The 26,550-nt window shown below is 34.4% G+C and overlaps 3 protein-coding genes across 5 annotated transcripts; 1 reads left to right on the forward strand and 2 right to left on the reverse strand.

The window, feature by feature from the left end:
- Window positions 1-335: 335 nt before the first annotated feature.
- On the reverse strand, window positions 336-5,591 carry LOC111805361 (O-fucosyltransferase 31-like). The gene is made up of 10 exons (XM_023690417.1): window positions 5,305-5,591; window positions 4,658-4,720; window positions 3,889-3,970; window positions 3,661-3,731; window positions 3,420-3,508; window positions 3,135-3,338; window positions 2,328-2,592; window positions 1,679-1,906; window positions 1,332-1,529; window positions 336-737 (listed from the first exon to the last, which is right to left on the reverse strand). Exons 1-10 carry the CDS (start codon window positions 5,449-5,451, stop codon window positions 528-530), a joined length of 1,557 nt encoding a protein of 518 aa, XP_023546185.1. The 5' UTR covers window positions 5,452-5,591; the 3' UTR covers window positions 336-527.
- Window positions 5,592-6,299: 708 nt separating this feature from the next.
- On the reverse strand, window positions 6,300-17,552 carry LOC111805344 (probable ubiquitin-like-specific protease 2B). Of its 3 annotated transcripts, none has more exons than XM_023690380.1 (16): window positions 17,229-17,552; window positions 15,994-16,292; window positions 15,812-15,902; window positions 15,239-15,288; window positions 14,528-14,725; window positions 14,361-14,436; window positions 14,035-14,143; window positions 13,687-13,743; window positions 13,245-13,376; window positions 12,806-13,006; window positions 12,655-12,710; window positions 12,496-12,589; window positions 9,788-9,878; window positions 9,205-9,324; window positions 7,794-8,213; window positions 6,300-7,124 (listed from the first exon to the last, which is right to left on the reverse strand). In XM_023690380.1, the coding sequence occupies exons 1-16, from the start codon at window positions 17,377-17,379 to the stop codon at window positions 6,498-6,500; spliced, it is 2,772 nt and encodes a 923-aa protein (XP_023546148.1). In that variant the 5' UTR covers window positions 17,380-17,552; the 3' UTR covers window positions 6,300-6,497. The 3 variants fall into 3 exon arrangements, with proteins under 3 accessions (XP_023546148.1, XP_023546146.1, XP_023546149.1); XM_023690378.1 differs by having other exon boundaries at window positions 15,994-16,328; XM_023690381.1 differs by lacking the exon at window positions 9,205-9,324 and having other exon boundaries at window positions 15,994-16,328.
- A 7,382-nt stretch (window positions 17,553-24,934) lies between these two features.
- LOC111805896 (transcription factor bHLH30-like) lies at window positions 24,935-26,190 on the forward strand. Its single transcript, XM_023691181.1, has 2 exons — window positions 24,935-25,352; window positions 25,487-26,190. The coding sequence occupies exons 1-2, from the start codon at window positions 25,107-25,109 to the stop codon at window positions 25,964-25,966; spliced, it is 726 nt and encodes a 241-aa protein (XP_023546949.1). The 5' UTR covers window positions 24,935-25,106; the 3' UTR covers window positions 25,967-26,190.
- The last annotated feature ends 360 nt before the right edge of the window (window positions 26,191-26,550 follow it).

Genomic DNA, 26,550 nt, shown 5'->3' on the forward strand with positions numbered 1-26,550 from the left:
TTAGAATTTATAATCTTCATATAAATATATATACTTTCGATCTCGATTCAGAGGTGAGAGTTTAAATATATCAATTTTCTTATTTTATATTTTGTGAACTCAGGCAAGAAAATCTTATTTTCTATTTTGTGAACTCGGGCAAGAAAAAAGCAACAAACGAATTGATAGATAAGGAGGCATTACTTTCGTTAATTTGAAATGACAGGCAGCATTCGAAGTTGATGGTCCTTTTGAAGCTCCAACTTCGTATAAAAGTCGTATGAGTCATAAAAGTGTGATCTCATAGATGTTAGTAACATGTTAGTGACAAAGTGAAACAAAACAAAACATTTTAAGGAACAATAACCTAAAAAGAAAAGGCACATTCTGTTTCATAGCATTCTATCAAGATAGATGTTTCATTACTGCTCTAACGATAAGTTTTTGAAATACTAGACAAGGATGCACTTCTCAATGAAAGAAATTGTATAACATTTGGAAGCAAAACTTGGAGGTCAGTAAAGAAAATTTACATATTTGGTCAAACGTTATGTTTGGCACATGCAATGTGGAGCAGGATAGGTGTATATGGATTGCGTTTCTTTCCTTAACCTGATCTGGCCTTGTCTATTTTTATGTCCGGCGAGAACAGCCTTTCTGAACTCTGACCACTCCATGCTCTTATTGAGGAACAGCTGACCCAATAGTACCATGTTTGGTCTTATAGTCTTCATGTTCAAGTATGCCCGATGTCCCACCTGATTATATGTAAACAATTCACTTCCTTTTATCAGAGAGCATATCAGTGTGGACTTATCTACATAGAACTTTCAACCATCTTTTGACTATGTTCTTAAGATTGGCTATGATGCTGTTATATTGCTTTCAAGCTCATGCATATGAGTTTGCAAATTGTATTAGGCTAAATTATACAATTGTTTCAAAAATGCCTAAGTTGTTCCAGTACTCTTGATCTTTCAAGAATGTTACAAAACTACTTTAGGAATAGAAAGTTGAATGAAAATTGGAACCTAGAAATGATATGGATGGTGATCTAAAATGGAAATTTGAATTGTCACACTATTCAAGGTTATGTCGCATCATTCCAAGTCCCTATTTTCATCTTACATTCTAATGGATTTCTATTTCAATGGTGATTTGAGACATTTATAAACGGTCAAGGATAATACTGTAACTTTTGTAAGAATAAAAATATTTTTGAAGTAGAGGACAAAGTTGAGATGTAATTGGTATGATTTAGCCTCTATTGTATCGTGGTAGTTCCTGGCCATCACAGTTTTGTCACAAAATTTCAACGGAAAGCATAGCAAGAGTGAGGGTGAGAGACTCACCAGAGCATTGTGCATGTTTCCAGGCGAGGCAGAAATGAAGATGTCGCTGCGCATGCTCACATAATAATCAACAGCAGCTGATAATGATGCTTTCCCCGCTATACCAACACGTTCCAAAGGAGAGGTAAGGCTCTTCTTATCTTCCAAAAGCGGGAATAATTTGCGCAACGTTGAGATCCTTGCTTCCCCACCATAAACCTGAAATAGACAACCATTTTCGAAACCTTCAGAGAGCTCCAATTACTTATAGAAGACGTTAAGTGAAGCTTTCTACCACACAATAATCAACTCCCAAGATTCATTTTGATAGATTAATTCCACATTCCTTCCAAAGAAAAAAGTTGGACCTCGTGTATAGCAAGATAGACGCGTGTGCTATTGCTAAACCCCAGAGCAGCTAGCAGCAATCCTATCTCTTCAGGAGTCAATGGGCAACGTCCCTGATATCTCAACTCTTCATCAGTGAACTGTGAGTTAGGAACCCTTCCCTGCCAAATCACTCGACGATAATTTGCAAGAGCCAGTCTCTCAGCTTTGCCTCCACCAAACTCACAAGCTGAATGAGCAGCCATATCCTGCAAGGATGATTTGTAAAGAATCATAATACTACTGGAATTGAAACTGTAAACTGTAAAACATTTTATTATAGACTGGAAGGACAAAAGTTAAATTACATCTAATTAAATGAACTTGGTCCTTGTTCTACAGAAAAAATATTATAAGAAAAGAATATAGTACATATATTTTTCGTTGCAAAGTAGCCATTAGATTAGATCCAGAACATAAAGCCTCGCAGAAACTTCAGTATTTCACCACTGCATCAAGACTACCCTTATCATCCAAGAGTACAATTTGCAAGGAAACCTAAAGACTCCTAAGAGATGATAGCACTATGAATGGGCTGAAGCGATCAATGGAATCAATTCAAACTTCTGATATTGAAGGTTAATTTATGAAGTTCAGTAGTTCTTGCAAACAACCGGGGAAGACACAGACCTTATCAAATCGGAGATGCAAGACGACAAACTTCCCACCTTCCAATCTTCTCGTATCATCCCCTAGCAGATTCTCAGCTCCTTCTGTTTCCTTTTGATTAGAAGGGGAACGAAGGCGATTGACAATGGTATCCCCTAATTCAGTGATGCCACGAACAAAGGCTAATGCCTTGAAGTTGACTTTACAACGCAAATGCTGAATCTCAATAGGTAAGTCGTTGAAAGATAGACGATGAGAGAATGGAGCAATAGCAGCAATTCCATAGCTGTTATCAATTGAAACAGTCAGTCCAACACATTTCTAAAGACAAAAAGCAGATGATGTGAGAAATACTCATGCTGTACCGAAGTTTATCGTCACTCTAGAAGAAGATAGACCTCTTAAACAACCTATACCTCACTTGAGATCTTATTTTTCCTCCCATTGTATCTCTCTCGTAATTCCTATTGTTATCAATTTTGACCTCAAACTCTCAATTTTATCAAATTAGACTCTATACTTAAAAGTGTTGCAATTTTTACCTTCGATCCAACTTTTGTTATTTCACCCACTAATCTTCACAAATAGCGTAAAATCATCATAAACTCATTAATTTCAATAAAATAAAATTTTGCACAAAAATAACTTTCACCAATGCACAAATTAACCAACTGAATAACATTGTCAAAATTTAAAATTTTCAACAAAAAAACTTGGTTCTAAAGTGATTAAGAGTTCATTTTGAAACAATTAGTGAAATGACAAAAACACAGTAGTCAACATGTGAATTTCAAGAAACCAAATATCATAATTATGTGCAGGACTTACCGCTGCAATATGGGCAAGACGTTTTCCAAGTACCAGTTCGCAGAAGCATGGGTGGGAGCTGTTTTAATTCTAGTATTACGGATTCCAGTAGCGTAGTACTCCCGAGTGCTCCAGGAGTATTCAGTAGGAAGCTCTTTGACTATTGATATATCATCACGCAGGACATCAATAAAGTGTTCCACATCAAAAATTTCTCCAAAAGAACTGGCCAAACAAAAAAACTTTTAGCAACTTTTTCCTAAAAAAAAAAAGCAAAAGATACCATAATTAACTCATTATTAGTACCTTGAATCCTTCCAAACAGCATTAACTTCAAGATGAGGTATGACCAATGTTGCATTCAGAATTCGGGCAACAGCAACTGCATCACAGATCTTTCACATGGTGTGGGGGGAGGGGGCTAAGTTATCATACAGCTAAAGAAAGCCTAAAGGATAAAATGTCATTGAATTGGAATGGTTTTACATTTTCTTTCACAATTGGGAAGATGGTGATGATAAAACAATAAAGAGTAAAATTTATATACCCCCATTCTTTGCTGATTTAATCCTCCATCTAAGAACACTTGGATGTAACCTTGAGATTTTCTTGGTGATACTGCAGGGTATCAGATGCGTGTATATGAGGACGGAGCCATATCTAAAAAGTGCAGAAGCAGAGAGCTGTGAAGAATTCTACTAAATAAAACAATGTGATAAGCTAGGAAAAAGGAGTACTAGAGCTCAAAATTTAGCCCTAAAATCGTAGTACTCACATTCTGCTTTTGTAGGCTTCAGACAAGGTTTCCAGCCTTGATTTGGCAATGGAGACCAGATCTCTCTCTGGTCCTCTAATGTCTGAAATGCCAAACACAGAACTGGTTGTAAGAAACAACGTAAACAAAACAATTTCACTAAATTAGGCCATGTTTGATAACAATTTGAACTCCGTTTGATAATCATTTAGTTTTCGATTCTTGGTTTTTGAAAATTGTGTTTGTTCTTTTCACTATTCTTCAACATGCATTTCATCTTAACTAAGGAATCATCTGAATTCATAAGCAAATTCCAAAAACAATAAAGAAAGAATTTCAAAAACTACTTAAAAATACTTAATAAAACAAAGAAATTCATGGATAGAGGTAGTGTTTATAAGCTTAATTTTAAAAAAATCAAATAGTTGGCTATGGGGCTTTCATTTTTGGTAGCTGATTTCAAAATTTATTCTTGTTTCCTCCCAATTTTCTTACCTTCTCAAAGAAACATTACAATTCTTAGTCAAATTTCAAATAAAAAAAAACATTCTAAAAAAAGGTTTTCTTTAGTTTTCAAAACTTGCTTGGTTTTTTGAAAACATTAATAGAAATTGTGTAATAAACCAACAAAAAAAACTTTATAAATGTAAATAGTGTTTACATGNAAAAAAAAAAAAAAAAAAAAAAAAAAAAAAAAAAAAAAAAAAAAAAAAAAATCAAATGGTTATTGAACATTTCTTAATATTTTAAGTCAAGAACTCGGAAATCAAGCACATCAAGGATTACTAACCGTGATATGATGCAAAGCACTGTTTAGCAAAGTCAGGTGCCTTGGTCTTGGAGAAATCCACTCCTGTTACATAAAAGAACATCAAATTTTTATAGAAATTAACCGTACGCAAAACCGTCAATCTCTACCACCGGGGAAATTAGTACGCAAGACGAGGTTTTCATCAATGGATGTAGAGAGAAGTGACTCGAATTTATATTCAGTAACTATTGGCATGCATATTATTTGAATCCACGTCCAATAGTTACTATGAGATAGCAACAAGTAGAAGGGGAAAAAAAAAACGAGGAAAAAGAAAGAATAAACTAAAGGAAAGTGCGTAGAAACTGATTTTCCAACCAAAAATTGGAGAGAATACCTAGAAAGAAATAGAACTAGAAATTAAAGGTTCTTTTACTTCATTTTAGCACTGCAATCAAAACAAATCATATTTGACGAAGAATTTCAGAACCTTCGTCCTAAGAGACAGTCCAGTTAAACAATCTGCTGAATTCGTATATCAAAGCAAGAAACAGTTACTCAAGACAGAGAAAATCCTAGGTACAATTAGGGCAAACAAGCAACGGATCATTATCATTTCCAGTTCAAAATAACAGGAATTGTTCATGAAACTTAGGGAACAGAATAGAAATGGATCAAGAACGTACAGAGAATAAGGAAGGCGAAGCGCGACCCAAGGGATCGAAGAGACGGGGGAAAATAATAGGAAAGAGAACAAGAAAAACCCCAGCAAGAGCCGCCTTCTGGGACTGGTTCCGATGGCTGTAGTAGTGGAGCTCCATCGATGCTTTCATGGAGATCACAGATTGGACACTGGATTTTGATCTTGAAGGTGAAGACTAGGAGAGTTGGCGAGAGAGAACAGTTTTTTCTGTTTTCCGTAAACGGGGTGATGAGTGATGCCGACCCTGATGGCTGATTCTCCACTGAATTTTGGTATTTTTGAGAAACTATAATAAATAAATAAATAAATAAATAATCAATTTTTTATTTTTAGAATTTAACTAGAAAACTAAATATTTCTTTAACAAAAATCAAAAGCATAATTAAAAATAATATAAAAAATTAAATCACAAAAATAATCAAGTCTGGTTTGACTGCTATTTAAATTTATGATTTACATTTTTAAATTGAAACTTATAAATACTAATTTTACCTATAAATTTATTTGATTTGTTATTAACTTTCTACCTATTTTTTTCGAAAAATAAATAATTCTCTCACTAATTATTTAGTNTTTTTTTTTTTTTTTTTTTTTTGTTGAAATCAAAGGAGATATAATTTTTAAGAACCTATTTTTATCTATATAATTTGATAAAGAATTGAAATAATTTTTTTTAAGAATTATGAAAATTATTATAAGAAAATTGGGAGAGAAAAAATTACAAAACCAATAAACTAAAAACTAAAAATCAAAAACATTAATTTTTTAAAAAAACAATTAATTATCAACGAAAGCCGTAGTCTCAATTTAATTTTTTATACATTAAATTATTAAATTATTGGTTCAGCTCGAGGGGATTTTTCTCCTCCAATCATAAAATATCCGAATTTATTTATTTTAAAAAATAAATAAAATAAAATAAAATAATAATAATAATAAAAAAGAGGGAAAATTAGGAGTGGAAGCAACAACGTAATCTTGGAGCTGGAGAGGAATTAAAACTAATCCTTGATATAACTAACAAGAACATGGCTACATCAACGTAACCCAAATGAATTTTCTATCGGTATTAATTAAGTTGATATGGAGCCATAACACTATTAACAGCATGGCAAGCCAAACACTAAAGACGTGATCATTTACAAATATAGAGGAAAGAAGAGACCAACCTTTCATCTATGTGTCTGCACCATCCGACAAACCTTCTTCGACACTCTTACTCGTTTCTTCGGGGTATGGTGAATGCCTCGGTTTCTTGGCAGGGGGTTCCTCGTCTAAGTTCACCTCTGTAATCGAAACAACCACTGGCGAATCATCGTGTTCGACATCTGTTTTGGTTGCTTCATCTAGACATGGTGATGCAATGAGAGTGTCTTCACATAGGGGGGGTTCGGAATCGTTACTTCCCATGTTAGTATCTTGAGAGATGACGATGGTATCGACATCTTGCACTGTGGTAGCAGCAGAAGTAGGGCGTTCTGCTACAGGTTCGAGATTCTCCTTCTCATGCGATAGAGGTCTTTTCCTGTTCCTTTCTTCCTTGTTACCAGGACTTGCTTCCCTAACTTTGCAACTTTCGATGATTCCCACATCTTCCAAGTCCTCTGCCGAGGACGAGGCAATGCCCCGACCACGTTCTGGTTGAATAGACATGCACAAGTCAAAAGAAGCCTTGGATTCAAGGCCAATCGATGAACATGGAAATCGACAAGCTTGAGATGCCATTGCATCAATTGGCTGCAAACCGTCCTGTACCGGAGGCAAGTACATGAAACGGTCTCCAGTTTCTGCATCTGCGTCATCCTATAGTGAGAAAATTTTATACCATCAGAGCAGGCAGCATACTTGCAATTGTTATCTACGGGAGGGTTTGAAACTGGTATCATCTAGAACTAACGTACAAGAGTTGCTTGAAGGTGGTAAGGAAATATTTTTGTCCATTTTCCCTGGTGTTTCTCAACATTGACATCATCAAGATCCATACATTATTTCTTTTATAAATAGCCGAACTTTCCTTTAAAAATATATGAAAGAATACAGACTTTCAAAAAATTCAAAAAAGAGAGAAGCCACTAAATAAATAGCCTCAATCAAGCAAAATAATAATGCATGATCATACATTATTACCAAGCATAGTTGGTGTGTGTGTGTGTATATAATATGTATATATGGATATGTATGTGTATGTACGTATGTACGTATATATGTGTGTACGTATATCTATGTGTATGTGTATGTACGTATGTACGTATATATGTGTGTACGTATATCTATGTGTATGTGTATGTACGTGTGTGAATATATATATATATATTATATATAGTTATGTACATATATGTATGAATATATACTTGCCTATGTGAAGAAACACAAAAACTAAATGTGTAAGAGACTGCGTTAATTTGCTTCTTTAATTGTTTAACATAAGGTAATGCTCCCAATTTTCTTAGATAATTTGAGAAGCTAACATACCTCCAGCACAGTAGCATTTGTATCGAAATACGATGATGTCTGGGCAAAAGATTGATAGTCTCCAAGTAATGACCCATTAGAGGCACCTGGTTCAAATAATTCTCTGACAACCAAGCCAGAACCGTCAATAAAGTGGTTGGGTCTACTCGAAGATTCAGATAATAGAGTAATTTCAATCCCATCGACAGCTTGTGAGCTTGACAAATTGTGATTGCATGCCACTGCTGGGCTTCCTCTTTCCAGAAGAAGCTCCACGCCAGTTTCATCCTCATTATTGGATGGAAATTTAGATAAAAGTTCATCACTACATGCAGCTGTGGACATTTCTCGAGACCGGTTTTCAAGGATTTCAAAAATTAATCTCTGTATTAAAGTTCGCTTGAGGTAAGCCTCAGCAGGTGGGAACCAATCCACATTAAGCTGGGGAGATTCATTAAAAAAACAATCACATTATTAACGCCCAATTCAAAAAAAATAAAAGCAAATCCAAGGAATATTAACCATGTTTTATGCAATAACTCCGATAGACTACACACACACACACACATGAGATGCAGAATAAACTTCAAAACTGTTGTCCTTTTTCTTTCTTTTTTTTTTTAACAAAGAAACAATAATGATAAACAAGTGTTAGAATTTATCTCAAGTCTCAAACTGACACATGTCAATTGACCAACTTATGACAAGTCATATGAACAGTGAATATGCCGTGTAAAGTTGATCTGAGCATCATTAATGCTTTCAATGAGGGGGGGATCAGAGATTGTACAACACATGGCCTTACAAACTGCTAGTTCAATTAACAAAATAAAAGATCCCACACCTCTCTTCCCCAAGGAAAAGTAAAAGATCTTTAGCAGGATGAAGAGTGAAAATTTGATACATGTGCAAAAGGTTCCGATGCTGATGCACAATCTAATTTGGGAAGGGACTTGATCGAGAAGAAATGAAATGAACATGAGAACAAAGACTTCATTGGACAGCATCAATAAAGAAAATAAAAGGAAGAAAATTAAGCATTATAAATTAGAGATAAACCATAAGAAATATAAACTCAATCTCAGGAATCTTTCCTGCAACTCACAAAAATTATTGAAAACACTCTGCAAGTGTTTTATCAATTTAGATTGGAGGCACTTTCTTTTAGACTCTCCAGTTTAGGCTCTCATCCCATAGGCCTTTAGGCTGTGTTCTCTCTTGTTGATAATTGTCACTTAAAAAAATGATTGAGAAAACTATTTTGTTACTAGTATTGGTATTTTGCAAGGAAAAAAAATTATTAGGTTGAGGCAGTTAACTAGGGACTTTATTATATTTAACAATTGCAGAAGTTGAAACTCTCCAAACAAAAAAAAAAAAAAGAAAGAAAGAAAGAAAGAAACTAAGGGTGCAAGCAAAGCGAAAAACTTACAAATTTTGAAAGCTTGAAGATTTTGAACGGGCTGAAATTAAGAGGCGCTTCTGCTAGAAAAAGTTCTAGATAGTGGAGCAAAAATAATCCGCAATCAAATGAATTTTCCTGCTGCGGAAGCTGACATGAAAAATGTAGGACATGTAAGACAGCCCCCCAAAAAAGGAAAGATAAAATGAACGTAGGACAACAATATCAAACATGATGTGTTAGCAATAAAGGAACCAGTTGAGTTTGTTTGGGTTCCATTTGACTCGAGGCAGGATTAGTGGCGCTATGATTGAGGAAGTGCACCATAATTCCCCGTTTCGGAATAAGGACAGATTAGTGGCGCTATTATTGTAGTCATGGGAAATTTGAATTGGAGAGAAATAGTAAAACTTCTAGAGAAGTTGAGAGATCACAGGAGGAGGTTCGGGAGGTCGCAAGGTTTAATGTGTTTTCATGGGCGTCTGTTATTTGACCTTTTTGTAATTGTGATCTTGGTTTGATTTTTTAGATTGAAGTCCCTTTTATAGTCGATAAGTGGACTCCTTTTTTGTGCGCTTGTTTCGATATAATGAAGTTAATTACCAGAAAATACCTCGAGTGGGAGAAACCGAAGGTTCTTAAATTTTGTTGAAATATCTTCAGGTGTCTCCTTGTTTCTCTCTTTCCATTCTTCCAGCAAATAACTGTCATACATTGCATCATGAAGTCCCAGTGATTAACAAAGAACTAGCAAAAAAAAAAATCAATACTATAAATGCAGATAAGTTCAAAGAAATAATTGGAGGCAGCTAATTTTATAATCCATAATGGAAACAAAATGCAAAAAGTAGAAACGGCCAAAAGATAGTATCAGCAAATTACTATAAAACCTTTTTTATGAGAGAGCAAACTACCTTCATAACAGAGATAGAGGAATGCATACAAGGATAAGATTTCAACTAAAAGATTTAACGTGTTTGCTTGGGATGACTCATGATGTGGAAACACTCCCTAGACTCAACAGAGTGGCTCCTCCAAAGGCTATCAATGTTGGAATCTCACTGATAAGGAAGCAAATAAATTGGCATTTTTTGCTTCAAGCTTTGAACAAAATGAGACTCTGAATCACCTGGAGGATATCAAGGTTCAGTCACGATCGAAAAATGGGGTTTTTCAGTCAGCTCAACCATTATTGCACTTTCAGAAACATAAAATCTTCAACCTTGATCTGAATACAGTGTTAAGGGAAGTCAAAATCCCCCAAAAAGTTAAAAAGTGTTCTTATGAATCTGTTAGAAATGCTATTAGGATATTGAGGATATATTAGTAATTAAAGAGGAGGTGGTTATGGAGATTGGTTATAATAGATGGAGTGAGGAGGGAGAGAGTTGTGCATTACTTGGTAGTGATCAAGAGGGAGTGTGCAAATACCTCGAGAATTACTTCTTTATGTTGTAATTTATTTGGATATTGCAGTATAGTTATCCTTGGTATTTTCACATAATTTCTGAGTTCCTAACAGGAACCTAATCCAAGGCAAGCTTAACACAAATGAGCTTCAAAGAAGACTTTCAAGTTTCTTCATCTCCTCTGATTGGAGTGTTCTTTGCAAATCGGACTCAGAAAACCAGACTCACATTTTCGTCCACTGCTCTATAGCTTATGATTGTTGACTAATCAGCTCTCAGTTGTTGGTTGAGCTGGTGCTTTCCTAAGCCTCCTGTTTGCTTAGGTAACCAGCTGTGTATTGGTACCAGTTTTAAGGGCCGTTCAAAAATTCTTTGGACTAATGCAGTTAGCTCAGTACTGTGGTGTGTCCGGTCAGATAGGAATCACAGAATTCTTTAGGGGTCGGAATCTATTACTGCTAGTTTATGGAACCTAATTTGCCACCACGATGTCAGTCACAATTTCCTTCTAATTATATTTTAATTCACATCCATGGCAAAGGAGAGGTTGTTTGGAAACCCCTTGGCTTCATGGGGATATCTCATTTCCCTTCTCTTGTATATGCCTCATTGATCAATATATTTCAGTTTCTTATAAAAGAAAAAGTAATAATAAATACTCCAAAGTTTCTTTGCGTCCACACTCCGACACATTTCCTTTACAAAGACTGTCTCATAGGCCTCTTCCTTTTCTTTTGAATGGTTGACCAAGAAGAAAGTTGCTCTAGAGTCGTCATGGTTTTGTGTAAAAGCGGGTAAATGGTTAGCTAGCAAAAGAGAAAAGACATTTCTGCGAAGGAGCAGGAAGGAAAAGATGATCAAGGTTTTCCTTGCTTTACAGAGAAACGAAACTAGGTGACAAAGTTCTACTCTAATTTTTCCTCTTCAATAAATTTTGGCTTTATTAAAAGAATAAGAGAGAACAAAAAATCAACTGCATACATAACCAAGCTAAAACAACACTGCAACGCAAAGTCTCTCCTGATACACTTTGTAAAGACAAATCCTCCTCCGATTCAAAATTATGTTACATTTTTCTTTATAAAAGTGACAACCACTTCATTCCAAAAAAAACCAACTCTAACAGCCTAAGGGACAAGGTGTCCCCTTCACTAACAAAGAGAGGTTCCACGAATCCCAAGATACAAAACTATACTACTAAAATAACATCAACAAAAAAATAATAAAATATTTAGTACTAAACTTTGATGTTTGTCTATGTGGACTCTAATCTATCAAAATTACAAATTTAGACTTTGAGCTTACGAATTTTTTTAAATTCACAAATCTACTAAACACAAAACTAAAAGTTTATGATTTTATTAGACATAAAATTTAAATGTGTATAATAAATCAGTTAATTTTTCAAATCCTCAAACTTTTCAGTGATTTATGAGATATAAAATTGAAAATTTAGGGTCTATTAGACACTTTTAAAAGTTTAGTTCAAGGATTAAACAAGTAATTTAACCCAAAAAAAGTAATAAAGCAACAAGAAAAAATTGTATTACAACAGCCAAAAGATTTTTTTAGAAAAAGGCCAACAAAAAAATTTCAAATCAGAAGATGAAAAGAGATCATTTGCAATATTGCAAATGAAGGCAAGTACTGAAAACACGTCTGAAGTCTCCATCAAACTTCTCAGTAAGGAATAGACTAATTATCAAGGCTGCCAAACTAACCATGAAAGCAAAGATTCACCTTCGTTCAGATAGCTTAGATACATTGTTCAAATCAATATATTGAACTTAATAAAAACTATAAAACAAACTAACCATGACGGTAAAGATTCACCTTTGGTTGGATAACTTAGATACACTGTTCAAACCAATACATTGAACTTTATAAAAACTACAAAAAAACAAAGGAATACCTTTGGATGAGATTTTTAAGACCTGCGTGACTTCCTTTAATAGAATCCATATGCAATATACATGGTACTTTCATTGACTTCGTCAGGTCTTCATCTGTAACAAGACAGAAGTTATGACTGATGGGAGACACATATTGCCCCAATGAATGAAGAACTTACCGCTATATCTAGCCACTTCACCAGGATGGCATATGACCATTAAGCTCCAATGAAGGCTGTTATAATAAACATTTAAGTTTGAGATACCCACTTCTAGTGATGTTTAGCTTAAGACACAAGGAAACATGGTTCCTGAAGAGAAAAATCTTACTTGAAGTTTATAGGAATGAAGATATAATCCTTTTCAAATAAATCCACTTTCCGTGTCCATTTCCGAACGCGTAGAAAAGCAGCTCTGCCATCTGAAGCACTAGATGGATCTTTATCAAGGTCTGCCAGCTTCCTAAAGAAAAAGCTATTGAAGAAGTGAAATCTATGCTTATCCTGGGGATCTATCTGGCTCTTCAAATACCTGACAATCAATTCCATTTAGAAAGGGCGTGTTCCATCATTTGCAATAAAAGTTAGTTAAAATGAAAACCAGTCATCCAAGCAAGGTAATGGTGAAAATTAAAGAATTGTGGATCAGCACTTCTTTAAATGAGAAGCTGGAAATCCCAACATCACTAGGAGAATGTACAGGGGGGAAACCTCTAATAGTAACAGTATTCAATCATGATTACAAGAAATCACTATATAATTTGACTCACTGGATGTAAAAGTCAATGATTGTGTCATTGACAAATGTCTCTGGTTGTAACAAGTCAACATCCCTTTTACTGATGGAAACGGCATCTGGATCTCCTTTGGGATAGACAACTTCTTCAAAAGGCTCATCAAAGCTGCAAAAAGGCTCATTTAAATTGGAAGGGGAAAAAAGATGGTCACCACCAGATAATATACTCAAGTTCATGCATTGATCATCGAATAAAATAGAGCATACTTTACAATTACAAATAGAAGGTGAACAAAGATTGATCCGCATGCATGACATTTCAAATCTCATAGCATAGTAAACATGAGAATTTTTTACTCAAAACTAAAAAAAAATTAGTTTGAGTAGATACAAATAAAATTTCAAATAAACTAACCAAATGTATTAAAATATGAAGACTAGCTTTAAAAAACGGAAAAGTAGAAAATTCCACTCACTTGGGAAAATAATGTCTTTGTCCACCTAAATCATCATCATCAGTTCCTATGCCCGCACTACAAGACATAATAGAGGTAGGCAATAAATCAATGAACAAGGGAGACCAATATACGTCAAAGGGAATGACAACAAAGTTTATTGGAGAATGCAACCAGTCATGCATGTTACCTGAGAGACATATTTCGGATAGCCGTCTCAACCATAAAATGAAGAACGTAAACTGTGATACTTCTTTAGAATATACCGCATAAACTGATGTATTGACGTGTTGCCAAGTTTATAACTTCTATTTTAAAAAATTGCATAATGATCAACAATATAGTGAGAAGGAAACACAGATAACATACTCGAGAGACATATTCCAAATAGCCATGTATCTGGAATCCAAAGATCTGATTTTTTGTTGTTTCTCAGACCAGTAAGAATCAACAAGAACAATCTTTACTTCCTTAATGCCTGGACCAAGTTCATAGGCAATATTAGTTAAGCTAACAAAACGAAAGATATTTATCACATTATTAAGAACACTGATGACATGACACAAGAAAAAACCAATGAGAACGTCTGGAAGAATGCAAATGTTAGCAACGATATAATTGAAATTCTATCAAATGTTTATGCAACTGAAATCTAATTCCAAAATCTCGATGTACTTTTGCAGAAGTCCACTGACCAGAAGTGTCACACGAATTATCACATTGACCAGCATCTTTTGATATAACATGGAGCTTGATCATCACATATTCAACCTGCATGCCAAACGAAAAACTGGCAAATCACGACAATGTTAACTCAAATATCATGAAATTTAGTTTCTAAAAAATAGTTATAAGCACTCACTCTTTGAAAGCACTGACACTCAATATCAATGAGATCGTCTACTCTCCATTCAAGGTTAAGGAATTCATTGCTTCCATAATCAGCAAAACCATTAATTTTGATGGCATTAGGTGAAAAGGTTAACGAGGGACTGGCACAGTAAAAATCTCCATATACAATATAATCGGGATATAGGACAACCTCCTTGTTAAGATCATCCTATAAATTGAACGGAGAAAAGCTTCAGTACCCAAATGCATATATTCTGGACAATGAAATTGGATGACTAGAATCTGCCTATCTTCAAAGGAAAAAAAAAATAAGAAACATGTTCTGCTGAAGTAATCAATGCTACATCCTAAGTTGTAAACAGTTTTATTACCCAAAAAAAGGTGAAGTTAGACATACCAGAATTATAATTACAAAAGTAACTTGATAAAAACACTCCAGAATAAAAGAAGATGCATAATGTTTCACTAATTCAATTCTTTCTTCCTAACCTAACGAGTGTTTTTCCCTTCAAACATACTTTCAGAATAAGAGGAAACTATAGTCTCCTTCAAGATTACAAACAACATGAACATCTTGACAACCTACAGACAGTTAATAATTAAAAAGTCCTGGATTCCCAGCAAACACAAATGAAAAATTGGATGTAAGTTTCAAAAAAAATTTAAGACGTGTGCGTGAACCTTTTCCCTTTGTTTAAATCATCACAAGGAACAAACTTACCATTTCATTGTCGGATGAGCAATTATCTAAATACTTCCCGTTCAATAAAACTGAAATGAGGCCAAAAACATATGGTCAGACATTGAATTTGAGTAAGTTAAGAGAGAGTTCTTTTGAGAACAGGTTTTATTCAGTGCAACTCTTGCAAGTTATATATGAAGCAAATACTTGGAAAAATATATTTGCAGAGGATGGTCATCAGGTCGATGGAAGATCTGTTATCCAGGTTTTCAAATTGAAGGAGGAAATATAAGTTTTTTCAAATTCCTTTTTCTGGTTGAACTGGGTAATGACCATTCGTACAAAGATTTGAACAGAGAAAAAAATTGAAACTTCTTGTAATAAGAGGAAGGAGAGTGGCAAGGTGTCAAGACCATGGTGTCTACTAACAAAGCTATTACAAACGTGTTCTTACTGTTCAATTCAGTTGATTGGAGGGTTTTTTTCTTTCTTTCATTCTTTCCTTCTTTCTTACCATCAGTCCCCTTTCATAATCTTTCTTATTGATGCAATTCCTATCTGAGAAAGAACAACCAAAAGAATGTTGAAGCAAATACAGTATACAGAACATACCACCATCCTCTACAGTTTCTGAAGGAGGGCTCATTGAAGAATTCCCATTCATGCTTCCATTAGGATCTGAGAGTGCATCAATTGGCTCCCTCTATAAATTGCAAAAAAGTGTTAATCGAACATGACTAATACTCATCTATATCTTAAAAGAAAACATGTCCAGAAAGCAGAAAGAAGAGTACTTCAGCATTAAACTCAGGAAGGGTGCAATTTAACCCCAGGATAGGACTTTGAGAGCTAGATCCAATTTTGTCAAGTTCAGAGCCAAGGCTTCCTGTCACATGACCATCTACTTGCACAAACATATCTTGCGAATGGCTCTTCAATTCTGATTCTGTATTGGCATCCAATTGATATTTCCCTTCTTCCATGATAAATTGCTCTTTAGTTGTGCCCGAGGGTATATGTGAAATACCATTGTCACAACCACGATTACATTTGCCCAAATCAACATCCATATGTGGATTTTTAATCTCCTTCCCTTCAACAACGAACCCATTGGCCACAGTTAATTTATCTTCATCAAATAAAATGGATGACAATCAACAGAGAGAAAATATTGAAGGTAGCCAAAAATGAATTACTGCTCTGGCATAGCATTGTTGAACGAGCATTCATCAAAGAAGAGACATAATAAGAAAGCACTTCTGGAATGATACTTAGACAAAGACAAGCCACAGTGAGAACTGAATAAAAAGCACAATAATATATGTTTTTCTTTCAGCTATTAAGAATGCAAGATACATGATATATTTAAACATATGCATTACCATATCAATCTTCCCTAATTTATAACACCGACATTGCCCTTCGATAAGTTTTTTTCTTTTTCCTTTCTTTTTTTTTTTTTTTTTTTGAAGGAAAGATGAAAAAATATTGTTCCAGAAATCCTCTTCAGACGCCGAACCTCCAGAGGAATCGAAGTCATTACTAGCTACCTCTTTTGATAGCGTACAAGTTAGCCGCGGAGTGAAGGGATAAAAATGCACTTTAGTGACCACATATCAATTTGATTCCCTATTTGAAGTAAACGCTTTACAGCAATCAGCGATGATACCACGTAGTGAAACACTCACAAACAGATTAACATGTCGACAGAAATATTAGTTCAATTCGCTGGGTTACCATTCAATATGTTTCAAATTCGTCTGTATTCGCCAAAAATCGACAACAAAGAACCGCTTAACATTCTATGGACTGCTCCACGATCTCCCTAGGGCAAAGAACTAACGGAATCAACACAGCGCTCAACTTTCTCTATACATAACTCCAGAAAACTCCCTAAATCATCTATGCCAGAGAAGCGAGACTCTGTTTTCAGTCAAAATTAAGAATTCGCGTCCAACTATCTCCTACAGGTATTTGCAGAGAAATAAAAAAACGAAAATGAAATAGTTTCCAGTTCAGGAGAACCTACCACATTCCAGAAATTCATACTTCAAAACAGCGTTAGTGTCGAGATTAGGGTTTTTGAATTTGCTGAGACGCTTCTCGGAGATCAATTCGGGAAGCTCGTCTTCTTCGGTGAAATCGAAAACTTCAAGGCCTTTGACGGAAGCGTTCTTCATGGTGAGGAGAGAGCGAAACGGAAGATCGGTGAGTTCAAACGAGTGGAAGAAACTCAGTGGGTTGACATTCGCAAATTTGAGCGCAAGCTCCGATGAACAGGGGAGGCGAAGTTTCACTCAAGGCAGATTGTGTCAAAGCTTTGGCCCACTTGGTTTGCTGCAAATGGAACCACTTAGAGTCTAAAGATGAAGCAGCTCAATGTTTGTTCACACCTTTATTTATTTACCGGTCAAAAATACTTTTAAATTTTTTAAGATTTATTAATATTTAAAATAACAAAAAAAATATATTTTTTCAAAATTATCTTTAAACTTAAAAGATAAAAAAAATCAAAAATACCCTTCCATTTCATTTAAATTGTGTCCTCTTTCGGCTTACCACTTTTGAGGCCCAGCGTCGGGCACTCGTTCCTTTCTCCAACCCATCGTCCTTACTAACACATCACATCGTGTCTATCCCTTCGGGTGAAGGCGAGTGGCACTCGTTCCTTTCTCCAACCCAACGTCCTTACTGACACATCACATCGTGTCTACCCCTTCAGGTGAAGGCGAGTGGCACTCGCTCCTTTCTCCAACCCAACATCCTTACTAGCACATCGCATCGTGTCTACCCCTTCGGGTGAAGGCGAAAAGGCTAGCACATCGTCCCGTGTCTGGCTCTAATATCATTGGTAACAGATATTGTCCTCTTTGGGCTTTTCCTTTTGAGCTTCCCCTCAATGCTTTAAAATGTGGGAAGGTTTCCACACCCTTATAAATGGTGTTTTGTTCTCCTCCCCCGGCTGCGACATCACAGAACCAAACAGTTAGTACCATTTTAAAATCCTTAAATTTTTAGAAGAACAAAAATAGAGACAATTTATGACGTGTAGGTGTAAATAGATTATTTATGTCAAGCATATTGCCCATAAAAAAAAAATAATTTTTTTTAAGAAAGGTGGGAGGGTTGATATTAATTTTAAAATTTTATGAATATTTTTAATCATTTTTTTTAGTTAAATGGTACTAATAAAACTTTTTAAAGTCACAGTGTATAATTAAAATAATATTTATATTTCGAAGATATTTTTTAAACCATACAACTAAGAGTATTTAAATTTAAATTTTATGTTGAATCTTTTAAAAATTTAAATATATTTTTTCATATTTGAATGAATCCTAAAATTTTAATTTAATAAAATTTGATTCAAAATACATGATTAAAATTTTATTAAACACTTTTTAGTTCAGGAAGTTATTAAATATTATTAAAAATAATTAAAGAACTAAAATTTAATTTTAATTTAGTATTGAAATGCCACCCACCATTTATTGTTTATTAATTATTTTTTATATCATTAACTTTTGTTGTTTAGTTGTCTTAATATGACTTCAACAATATTAAATAAATTTCCATTAAAAAAAATTAAATATTAATTTATAGCTTTGTGGTCGCCAATTTATTTAATTTAACCCACAAAATTTACCTTTTTTAAATAAAAATAAAAAGTTTATTATTGTTTTTCGGAAACGGATAATAATATATTTTCCAGTTGGCGTGGAAATGTGTGCTTCCGTACAACTTAACTGCCCGCTGCCCGTCTGACTGACTACATTGTACGACTTTTCTGCATGTATAATCTATTTAAAACGTTACAGAAATAAAATCCAGAATTAATAGAAAGGCCCACCCTCATTTTCCAAGCCCAAATCCCCAGCCCATATCCAAAGGTCAGGCCCAGACCACTCTCTCTGGCCCAATCACTCTCAGTCCATTAATTTTTTCTCATTCTTTTATATATAATATATAATTATTAATTTCAAATAATATTTTTAATGAAACACAGACACACATAGGTTAGCAGTAAGCTTGGCTAAAGTAAAGAAAGGGTCTTTGCCACTTGAGCCCTATGTGGAGTCTCTCGCACACGTGCGGTTCTTATGAGGTTGATCTAATAGGAGCCATCTGAAAGGGTCTTTGCGACTTGAGCCGTATGTGGAGTAACTTGCACATGTGCAGTTCTGACGAGAAAGAGCTAGTAGGAGCATCCTATCCCCCCACACACAGAGAAACACGCACACGCACACACAAGTGACGAACATTGGCAATCAAAGCTTGGCTCTAGATAGGTTAGCAGTAAGCTTGGCTAAAAGAGAGAAAGGATCTTTGCCACTTGAGCCGTATGCGGAGTAACTCACACATATTGCGGTTCTTACGAGGTTAATCTAGTAGGAGCCATTTGAAAGGGTTTTTGCCACTTGAGCCGTATGTGGAGTAACTTGCACACGTGCGGTTCTTACAAGGAAAAGCTAGTAGGAGTCATCTTATTCCCCACCCACCCATAGACACCCACCCATAGACACACGCCCACACAAGTGACAAACATTGACAATCAAAGTCTAGCTTTAGATAGGCTACCAGTAAGCTTGGCTAAAGCAAAGAAAGGGTCTTTGCCACTTGAGTCGTATGCGGAGTAACTCGCACACATGCGGTTCTTACAAGGGAGAGCTAGTAGGAGCCATCCAAAAGGGTCTTTGCCACTTGAGTCGTATGGGGAGTAACTCGCACACGTGCGGTTCTCACGAGGGAGAGCTAGTAGGAGCCATCCAAAAGGGTCTTTGTCACTTGAGCCGTACGCAGAGTAACTCGCACACGTGCGGTTCTTATGACGGATAGCTAATAGGAGCCATCCTATCCTCCCCCCCCATGCACACGCACACACTTCTTCAACATACGCCCTCACCTTACTCGGAGTCAGTCACCTCTAATTCAATGATTATCTCTAATTATACATTTTTATTTTTCTAATATTATTTAATTGTACCTTCACAACTTAGGAATGTTAAGTTGGTCACTAATTACATATCTCTATTAATGACGACGTATGATATTGATACAATATTTTAATATTTTAATTAAATTTATAATAAATGCAGTAGTTATTAGAATACTCACTATTTTCTTATAGAAATATAATATAAATATAAGATGTGAAATGACCTAACTTGAAAGACCATAGCTTAATAAAGAAAACAAAAAATATTCACATTTTTGGTCCCAACAAACAATAACAAAAATAAGGAAAAAAAAAAAAAAGAATATATTGGGGAATGGGTAAGAATTAGAATCTTGAAATTAAATAGTTACTAATATTTAAATTTAATTTTTGGGTTTTTGCATATTTTTTTAATTGAAATGAAATAGTAAAAAGGTAATTTCCTAGGGACCACATGGCAAAGTTTTGGCAGACAAAAATATGGGCACACTGTAAAAAAGCAAACAAATACACCCTCTGAAACATTTGTATGTATTTAAAAATAAAAAAATAAAAAAAATAAAAACCTTAAATTTTTACTGCTTTATTCGGCACTTTTTGTCCCCATTTTCTTTTTTATCTTCTTCCTTTTTTAACCTTTTAACTTGGATAAAGCAAGACACAAAAATCCCATTTTTCTTGTTTCAGTTTATTTATGTAATAAAAAACTTTGTACTATTAAACAAAATATATATATATATATATATATATATATATATATATTATGCTATTCCTCCATCTTTGACCATAAAGGTCGGAGTTGGGATGCTTGATCGTTGGATCTATTCTTTTTAGACGATAAAGCGTCTTCTCGTTATATTACCACAACACGTCTCGTTATTTTCCCGAGACTCCTGTGTTGACAAAACCAATCAATCTAGTCATAAACTAGTCTAAGAGAGCTGTAATAGACCTTCGAGAGGCAGTGTTGTAGAAAAACGAGTTTTCATCTTCTGGTCGAGATCGACTTCTAATTTCTTCTTCAAGAAAGCTTGATTCTCGAGAGTTAAAGAAGAATAATCTTAGAAGGTCACCTAACTTTTATAATTATCCTCTGAACTAATCTCATTCAGATGTGGTATCGGTTTATTTACGTATCTCTCATTCAATTATCTCGTGCTCGTATAAATGTACAGAGCCAACAAATTAATTTCCCGTCACTCTCCCATTACGCAATCCACGTAGGATGAGTTCGACACGAAAAGAAGATCCCGAAAAATTGTAAAATATTAGAATTTTTTTTAATTTCTAACATTTCATTATATGCCAATAATTTCTAAGTGCAAAAAGGAGCCTTCACATAGTCACATGTACGTATACAAATCAATAGTGACAATGCCAATGGCTACCATGAACTGTAGTACAAATGAAGAAAGGGGGCCACAAAAGAAGGCTGATATCATACATACCTATGCATGCATGCATTCATGCACGCACACCGATGTTCGAGTAAACAGTATAAATAGCTTTTACGTGAGTCGTTTCTTTTCATAGATTATTGTATTTTTTAACACACGTAAGTCGTGTTCGTTCATCTAAAGATTGAGCTGCTTCGTTTTATATTAGAATAACTAATCGTAAAAGAGTTCATGATAATTCCTTTTTTCTCGTCCGAACAATGCGAAAATTGAACTGCTTCGTTTTATATCATTCACATAAACTGATATGACAGCTGGCGTGTAAAAATTGATTATCTAAATGATTTTAATTATATATTTTTACATGATATGTCCCACCAATTTTATAATTTATTTTAAGATATGGTTTAGAATAATTTCGAGATTTACTTAAACAAAATTTTAGAAAAAACTTAGATAAAAATAAATTTTATTTTAAGATATGGTTTGGAATAGATACATATATATTATATATATACATACATATATATATATATATGTGTACACACAAGGAAGGAAGCATGTATGTTTATATTCTCTTCTGAAGGCTCAGACTGCAAAGGGTTCAGAATCAACCTGTTAACGGCTGTCCCAGTTTGTTCTCTGCCATTGGACGTTGATTTCTCACCTTCCTTCAATTATATATCATATTAAAACCAGTTGTGGGGCCCACCGTGTACAACAAAATTATATATATATATAGATTTTTCATTTTATTCTTTTAAATAAAAATAATAATTAGGCACATGTGAGTTTAGAAAAAAATTAGTGAGGAGGAAAAAATTAAAGCAAAATTATTACTATTGTTTTATGAAATTGAAATTTAAAAAATTCCATATTTTAACAAAATAATTAATATTTTATTGATGTTGTCACGAGACTCATTTATTATTTATTGAATTTTATAATATAAATTGAATAATTGACTGAGCTGCTGCTAGATATAAATTTGTACAAATTTAACAAATTTTAAAATTTATTAAACACAAAATTAAAAATTATTTTTTTTTAAGTTAAAAGTTAATAATTTATAAAAAAAAATCTTAAAATTTATAATTTTTTTAAAACATATTTAAATATAGTAAAAAAACTTTTAAACCTATATATTTTCAGCTTAAAAATTATTTAATGAAATTTTGAATTTTGTATTTAATATACAATAAATCCCTGGAACTTTTAATAAATTTTAATATATACAACTTTAAAAATAATTATCTATTAAATATAAATATTTAAAATAGGGTTAATTTAATAAAAGTTTAAGAATAGTTGAAATATTAAAAAAAAAAACAAATAAATTTATAATTTGTAATTAAAAAAATTATAATGTGAAATGAAACGAAAATTTAAGCCCACACCCTGTCGCACAATAAATCAACGGACTGTTTTGCCCTTGCATGCGTCAATAGTGCGAACACATGACACACCCAAAACTTTATATTATAATATATAAATAATTATTTATAAAGTTGTCAAAAGAAATGGAACTTTTCCTAATCCCATAATCATATGATAAACGTTTAATGTCGAATTACTATAAAGTATTCATTAATTGGATTAGGATAAAGTATTATATATATAATATAAATAATGATATTTATATATTTGTATTTTTATGAAGATTAGATCGAATAATACTATATAATAGAGAGATGGGAGGGATTTTTATGTAATCGAGGCGCCGTAAATTTTTGAAGAAAAAAAAAATAATTAATATTATGAAGATTTTCTCCATTGTCACACTATGATTTTTCTTTATAAATAAAATTTTATATTAGCTAGATCTGACATACGTGATAACGTGCTGTGTCTAGTAGTGATCATGTTTGTCTAAGACATGTTGTTTGTGACTGCATGTCAGATGTTTCAGTCATGCTTGTCTAATACACGTTGTCCATGGTCGTATGCCCGTTCCGAACTCCTTTTTACATGCTTTTATCTTAGATAGATTTTTATTATTTCATGTTGTGTCAATATCGAAGCGTATGACTGTTCACCAAAATCATGCTTAACTCGTCAGGTTAAAATGTCCCAAAATGTATTATGGGGGATGCGACTAGTCGTCAATTCTTCCTACCCTGATTTATATACTATTTGAAGTCGGGATGTTTATTTCTTTGTTTATAGCTACATAACGTTGTTTTCTTCAATTCTTTCAAGTCATTTGAAGTGTATTTACTCGTTCACGTTTTTTAAAAATTTATTGCAAGCGTGACTCGAGGCCCGAGCATACTTCGACATGCAGTTACAGACAACATGATCACACTAACCACTACATGATCACGTTTTTTTAAAAACATTGTTAGTTGCTTACAATGTCTGAATTTCTCACGACTGACTTGTTTGATGGGTTAGAACAAGTGCGATTGTGACAACTAACAATTATTGTTATTAATCATATAAAACAACAAAGGAAGACGTGGGACGCCAAAGTAGGTTATGTCTCCATACTAATAATTAACGGGAGAAGTATTCTGATTCTCGTAGTACCAAAATACGAAGCTAAAATTATAATTTAATTTAATTTTTTTTTTTGTAAAAAAAGAAAAAAAGAAAAAGAAAAAAAAAAGAGTAAAAGATGAATGTGAATAGTGGGAAAATAAGGGGGTGGAGAAATAAATAAATAAAAGAAAAAAAAAAAGAGAGAGAAAAAGAGAAAGGGAAGGGGCATTGAGAGTGGGAAAAGGGAATTAATTGTGTCGGGTGATGATGTGTTACTGTCGCTTTTGATTTCCCACAAGAAAAGCAGTCGGCGCCGCCGTGGATTGCCTTGCCCTCCCCTCTCTAATTCTCCATTATTCTTATCATTATGTTTTATCATTGAAAATGATTGTACCCACGTTTCTCATTCCTTACTCACTACACCCACTTCCTTTTTTTCTTTTTTAATATTTTTTCTTTCATTTTTCAAGCTATTTTATTTTATACGTATTTTTTAAACATTTTTTATGTTAACAATTTTCATTTAATTTAAGAATAGTATCGAAATTTTAAAATTATTTTGGAGACATAAATAATTAATTTTTCTTAATTTTAAATTAATTTTTCTTAATTTAATTTTTATTTCTCTATATATTTGATTTTTGAGAAGTTGTAAGAAGGACAAGTCAGTAAATTCACCCAGTAAATCAAATTAAATATATAAAATAAATCACACACATATCCTACGATAAAATGGAACGTTTTGCACTCAGCTCTGCCGGTCAAATTTTCTCACCTTTTTCACCGTTATGGGTTAAATAAAAATAATAGTAAATAAAATTTAAAGGTAAAAAGATATATATATATATATATATATATATTAATAAATAAAAAAAAAATGCACCGAAATGGTTTTCCATCTTTACATAAACTCCTCTTTCAATTCACACTTTCGTCTCCAACTCTGCATGTTCCAGTTCTTCCTCCTCTCTCTCACAGCCCTTTTCTCATCCGTTTCCATGGCTTTCTTTCTTCCATAAGAATCGATTAATAAATTCTCGATTCGTTGTTTCAGCGTCCAGGCGAGACGAACGAATCATTTCAGACACCGGAGATGCTTCCTTTTCAGAGTCATTACGAATTCCAGAGCAGTTGGTTGAGTTATCGCGACGGCGATCATTTTAAACGTTCGATGTCCACTGCCGGATGCTCGATCGTCGGAAATGCTGCAGATTCGTCCAAGGACGAGAAGAAATCTACTGAAGCGAGTCGAAGTCATAAGGAAGCGGAGAGGAGACGGCGACAGAGAATCAATTCGCATTTATCTACTCTCCGTACGCTTCTTCCTAATACTACTAAGGTAATCGATTAATTCGCGAAATTGTTGTGTGCATTTTGTTTTGTTGATGTTGAATTGACGAAGCGTTGAGGTTTTTGGATATGGCGGATGGAATATTTGAATTAGTTTTGGACTGTTTGTTTGTTTTATTGTAGACGGACAAGGCGTCGCTACTGGCGGAAGTGGTGAGTCATGTGAAGGAGTTGAGACGGCGAGCGACGGAGGTTGCGCACCGAAGTGCAGACCAGTGCGACGGCGACGGCGGTAAAGTGCCGTGGGCGTTCCCTAGCGAGGAAGATGAAGCGACGCTCTGTTACTGCGATAACGAAAACAGGTTAATGAGAGCGACAGTTTGTTGCGATGAGCGGTCCGGTCTGAATCGGGATTTGATTCAAGCGATCCGGTCGGTTCACGCGAGGGTGGTTCGGGCCGAGATGATGACGTTGGGCGGGCGGACGAAGAACGTGGTGGTGTTGGAGTGGAGCGATGGCGGCGACGGTGGCGGGAGAGAGGAGGCGTTCGTGGGCCTGAGACGGGCTTTAAAGGCCGTAGTGGAGAATCAGGCCCAGAATCTATCGGGTCATAAGCGGGCAAGGGCCTGTTGTCCAATAGAGGACCCGTTTTACATGTGCTGACGTGGCCTAGCTAGTTTGTTTTGGAATTGTCAGTTGGGAATCTTTTTTGTTTTTGCTTGGTGTAAACTGGGAAGGAATCAGGTCCAACACGAGAGAGAAAAGTGACCGACATGTCGGCTGTCGCACAACAGACAAAACAACGTAATAAGTGCAAAAGCTCAGTTGGGGGTTGAATCATGTCGATGGTATATCTAAAAATTCTTAATTAATTTCCTCTTTTAGAATCGTTTGTAGCAAACAAAAATCTCAAAGTCTTTTATGCACCAGTGTACTCTTTGATGAAATAGTACACATTTCAAATATATAAACCCTAAACTAAATATGACCCATGTTAGATGAACACGACTCTCCACAATGGTATGATATTGTCCGCTTTGAACATAAAATCTCGTAGCTTTGTCGCCAAGTGAGAGAGTATTCATTGATTATAAACTCATGATCATTCCCTAAATTAGTCGATGTGGGAACTTTCATCATCTAACAGCCCACTCATATTTGATACACCATATGGTAGTTTGCTTAGCTCAATCACGAATCACTATAATTATATCATATCAAGAGATAATCATGCATAAGTCAAGGGA

The sequence above is a fragment of the Cucurbita pepo genome, chromosome LG11 (assembly GCF_002806865.2).
Source record: "Cucurbita pepo subsp. pepo cultivar mu-cu-16 chromosome LG11, ASM280686v2, whole genome shotgun sequence".
NCBI lineage: Eukaryota > Viridiplantae > Streptophyta > Magnoliopsida > Cucurbitales > Cucurbitaceae > Cucurbita > Cucurbita pepo.